At 46.1% G+C, this 4,701-nt stretch overlaps 1 protein-coding gene across 2 annotated transcripts in view; it reads right to left on the reverse strand.

The window, feature by feature from the left end:
• LOC128879413 (synaptic vesicle glycoprotein 2C-like) overlaps positions 1-4,701 on the reverse strand; it is a 13,683-nt gene that overhangs the window by 4,252 nt on the left and 4,730 nt on the right. The window contains exons 1-3 of one of the 2 annotated variants that reach the window (XM_054128520.1): positions 4,174-4,405; positions 2,315-2,365; positions 1,573-1,734 (exon numbers count right to left, since the gene is read on the reverse strand). In XM_054128520.1, coding sequence (XP_053984495.1) covers positions 1,573-1,734; positions 2,315-2,365; positions 4,174-4,258 — 298 coding nt within the window. In that variant the 5' untranslated portion in view covers positions 4,259-4,405. Of the gene's footprint in view, positions 1-1,572; positions 1,735-2,314; positions 2,366-4,173; positions 4,406-4,701 lie in introns of those variants that run through there. The other variant, XM_054128521.1, reaches the window with a different exon arrangement.

The following is a 4,701-nucleotide window of genomic DNA, read 5'->3' on the forward strand; positions in this document are numbered from 1 at the left end:
CATCCGACATTTTTGCAAAGGAAATTGTTGTTCAGAATCGTCTCAGCTACCCCCCATTTCCGGCTCCTCCCCGACTTTTGGGACACCCTGTATGTCGCGCTAGCGACGACTGTACCTCGCTAATTGCAAGAGGTTTCGGCGCTATGTTCCTGCAACTACGGAGGTCGATGACGATACGATGACGATTTATCTTCTATAAATAAATAGAAATGTTGTCTACAGGTCTTGGCTAGATCCAAGCAAGATAACAAAGTTCATAGTTTATTTATACTAGTGGTAAACTTTCTCCTGTAATTACGTACTAGCTATCGATGGATCGCAAGTTAGTAAGGAAGTACGTGAAACTGGATGAACGTATACGCGGCTGGAACAAGTGTCACATAAAATATTTACGAAAGGAAGAAACGTTCAATGTTTCACGGCATAGTGCTTCTCAATTCCCCTCGCGGCCGATAGTGATCGTCGATAAATGATGCGATAGCTATGCGAAGTTGTACTCCAGAGCGAGGTGGAGTAACGCACGTTTCAGTAATTCCTCTTAGATGATAAAGGATTGATGATTGTTCTTTAAAACGCAGATGCGGAATATGGCTTTTTATAGGATGAATAATTGATTACTTAATTTGATATTTAACGTCTTCCATTGAACATTTTCGCATAATGCCAACATCTGTTGGAAAATAAAAGTGAGAGACGAGTCACGTTCCGGTATAATGAGAGTCCTCAACGGTTTAATTATTTACATTCGACTCGTTGACGATGTTGCCCATTCGAATGCGTTTCCTCGTGTCTCTCATCGCGCCATTCGTACAAGCTATTCCAGAATTGGCGGTAACCGAACCTCGATTAATCTTTACTCTAACAAAGAAACGGATCGAGTAGTATCCTGGAACCTCGTTGTAGCTGTTATTTTACGGCTTAACTCAGCGTTATTTTCTCAACTCGGTTGGGCGAAATCGATAGAACGGCGTGTACGCGTGTCGCCGGAAAAGCACGCGAGAAAGACGAATTCCAGCCAAGCGATAAGGCGGACTATACTTTCGCTGATTGCACGGGAACGCTACGTCAACGTTCGCGCCGAACAAAGAGAAAGAAACGAAAGATTTTACGCCACGCGCTTCCTCGTAGTTGTAACACGATACGGTTGTCGTTCGACGAATTATTAAATATTCAAACGTCTCCCCGCGCTGGCTGAGTCACTGGGAAACAACTCGACGATGGAAACGAGACATTCCCGTTGACTCGATCCGCGCAACTTTGTGTACAACCTTTGTCCGCGTGTAGTTATAAATAACAAATTGGCGAACGTGCTCGAGTCTCGACGCGGCGGAATCGACCAAAACAAACGACGTTATTTTGCGATCGCAACGCGAGCCAAAATTTAAAAAAATGTTATCGCTACTCCCGCTCGATGTAACAATGTCAGTAGAGTCTGTAGCGGATTATTTTATTATAATCGTATTCAAACAGAAATGTTCGAGTAGCGATACTAGCGATAGTCGATTGCATACGCGATGCTTATGTCGGTATAATCGCAAGATTGGTTCGATTGAGATGAAGCGTATTAGTTACCTAACATCGGGGCGGCGCTTAACCGGCCCTTGTCCATCGTGGTCATCTGAAAGTCGCATGCTGCCGATGGCAATATGAATCCGATGCTAGTTATGCTGAACGCCACGTTCATGAAGATCAAACTGCTGACGGCCATAACCTTAAGGTTAAACTTGCCAAATCCTGTCAGGGAAAAACCGAACGAATTAGAACCGATCTCCTATTATTATATAAATACCGACGATCAAACGGGTCTACGAATGTTTCTTGTTATTTCTATCGAATGTATCACGTGTCGAAAAGTATCTCAAGGTCACGGTGATAAATGACGCTACCGAAAAAGAAATTGCGAGCAAAATAGACACCAGCTAAACCAAAGTACGAGTTCCAGAACCGTCTTACGGAATTTATTACCGTTATTTTTATCGCTTGATAGAATAATCCATGAGTAGATAACGCGATGTTTACAATAGTCTTTTAGATGACGTTCGTGATAGAGCCCGGTTAAGTTTCGTCGTCTCGTTTTCGAACGTTCCAACGAAAATTCGCCTTGTTGCGTTCCATTCGACCTTGCAGAATATGCAGCATGCTAAATAGAACACAGAGTGACCTTGACGTGACCTCGACGCCACTTGATCTCCTCTGACGTCTCGCGTGCGATCGTTGCGATAGCAAGTGAAGGAGTTTCGGCAGTCGAATTTAGAAAAAAAATGAAACGGAGAGACGCTGATACTTCTAATATCGAACCAGGGGCGAGGAATACCTGTTTGGTCGACGGCATCTTGAGCTACGCTTTCCGCTGTCTGCTTGGTGCCTGCGAAAACAAGAAAATCATGGTTTAGACACAGAAGGGAGCTGTAACTGCAGAGGCTGGCGCAGTGGCGTCGGTAGAGGGATGCGGATGGCATCGTCAAAGGGGATTACACAACCCAGAAGACTCTGACACGTCACAAAAAAGAAAGGTGTAAGTAAATATCGAATACCGAGATGATAAACAACATGCGCGCAGCTTAGAGAAATTCCTCTGAATAAAATTTACATGTTTTTTTTTAGGTGAGAATTGAGCGAACGCTACTACAAAGCAATCGAATACTCCCGAAAGAGTTCAATTCTAAAAGAAGAAGCTCTGGGAGACGTCGGCCCTAACTCCGCCACTGGCGTGAAAGTCAGTTCGCATACTTGGTCGCTCGCGGCGGGTTATTTCTGAGAATAAAAACAATTCTCGGAGGTCTTGGTGCGTCGGGACAACGCCAGACGTCTGTAGCTAAGCTCGCTGGTTAAAGGACGAAGTCGCCGCCCCTTTGTGCCGTCCGAGTAACCGTTTTTCGTATTATTCGCGTTTGTCACGGCGCCGTGACCTGTTCGTTCGACGCCACGCGCTCTTACCACGCTTCCTTTGTTCTCGTCGATGGAAACGCGTTCGAAGCCGTTGCCCCGAGTGCTTTGGCAAACACTTGCTCTACCCCTTTCGTCTCTTACGTTTTCATACACGTTTTATTCGAACCGACGCCCGGTCGCGTTCAATACACCACTTTCAGACCGTTTCTCCTCGTTGTTGTTTATACATACCGTGTTTACAGTCGATCGTATTTTTTTACTGCAAACTGCAGTCTCATGAAAAACCGTAAACACCCCTATCGAAGTTGCGATTACTCTCTTGGCAAGACGATTTAATTAGCAAGACTCGAATGCTTGTTTGAACGCCATAAAAAAAATATTATGTCACCGAGAATACGGACCACGGTCTTCGCGAACCACGGTCGGATCCAGACGGATACTCCAGGAAGATTCCGTTATCTCGTAACCTGCCCCCACTGTTTCCTGAACCCGCCGAACGCGTTCGAACGTTCGCTCGAAAATTCATAAGCGAGGAAAAAATCTGGCTGTTCCAGAATATCTTCGATAACGATGTTACTGGCTTGGCAGTGAAAACGATATCGCGGATGAAGAAAAATGGAAGTAACAAAAGAGCCACGAGAAAACGATCGATGGAAGTGGGAAGTCTAAATATAAGTAGCATCAATAACCCTTGTGTGGAAGTCGACATATCAAATTTCACGACTTCCTGACAAACCACTCTTGAGATACGAAGCAAGCTTGGACTCGGCATATACTTGTCATGCATACATTCATCAGCATACACGACATTTTCTCAATAACGGAATGGGACGGATACCCCATGCACAGAAGCCGCTATACGAAATTGTATGGTTTACAGATAAACCACTCCTGAGATACAGAGATAAATACGCATACATCCATGCATACGGAGTCTTATAATCGGGTATTTTTCCATTCGCGAACTCGAGTCACCTTAGACCACCGAGGACTGTACCAGACCAGGTCAAATTTTGGTTGACGATCTCCGGTCGCGATTCGACGAGATGAAATCGAGAGACGATTAAAGGAATTAACGAGTCGACCGAGGAAGACTCACCGAACTGGTTGCCAACCGAAGCTCACTTCGGTTAGCTTCTAACCGCGTCGTCCCGTTCCGTCGACGCGACACCACCGAGTATTCGAAAATTCAAAGAACAGCGAACGAGGGGATCCCTAACTATTCCAGAAAAAAAGCCACTTGGAACTAGTTTTACAAGAAGAAGACTGTACGATGTGAATTACCTTGTAACGTGAACACAGCGTCTCCTCCGACTAGCGGCTCAGACGCGGCTGGCTCGTGTTCCAATCGAGCGATATCGCCCGACATCGTACGCGCGCGACACTAACGCATCTCTGCGCCGACGCCGATCTTGCTTGTTTCGCGCTACTCGCGCAGCCTTGCTCGGTACACGCTGCGCGTTTTGCTCTCCGCGAAATCGCCTAACCAACTGCGCCGCCTCTCTAATCAACTGCAATAATAAACCTGCTGGCCGTCGCCTTTGTCGCTGCGCTACCACTTTTTTCCCCTTATTCCACCGATACTCGCTGTGAGCCGCGCGCGTATATCTACATCAGATCGGCGAGCCCCTTATCGCTCCTGCCAGGGCCGCCCCAACGTGGGACCATGCGATACATTCCCCTCTCCCCTCCGGAGGAGTACAAAGAAGGACTTTCTCATTTCAGTATATTGCTTATTTTCACCTGCTGCGATATACATGACCGGTTAATTAGTAACGAAACGTTAGCGTAGGTATATATTCATGAATGAGC

This window comes from Hylaeus volcanicus, chromosome 7, assembly GCF_026283585.1.
Source record: "Hylaeus volcanicus isolate JK05 chromosome 7, UHH_iyHylVolc1.0_haploid, whole genome shotgun sequence".
Classification (NCBI taxonomy): domain Eukaryota; kingdom Metazoa; phylum Arthropoda; class Insecta; order Hymenoptera; family Colletidae; genus Hylaeus; species Hylaeus volcanicus.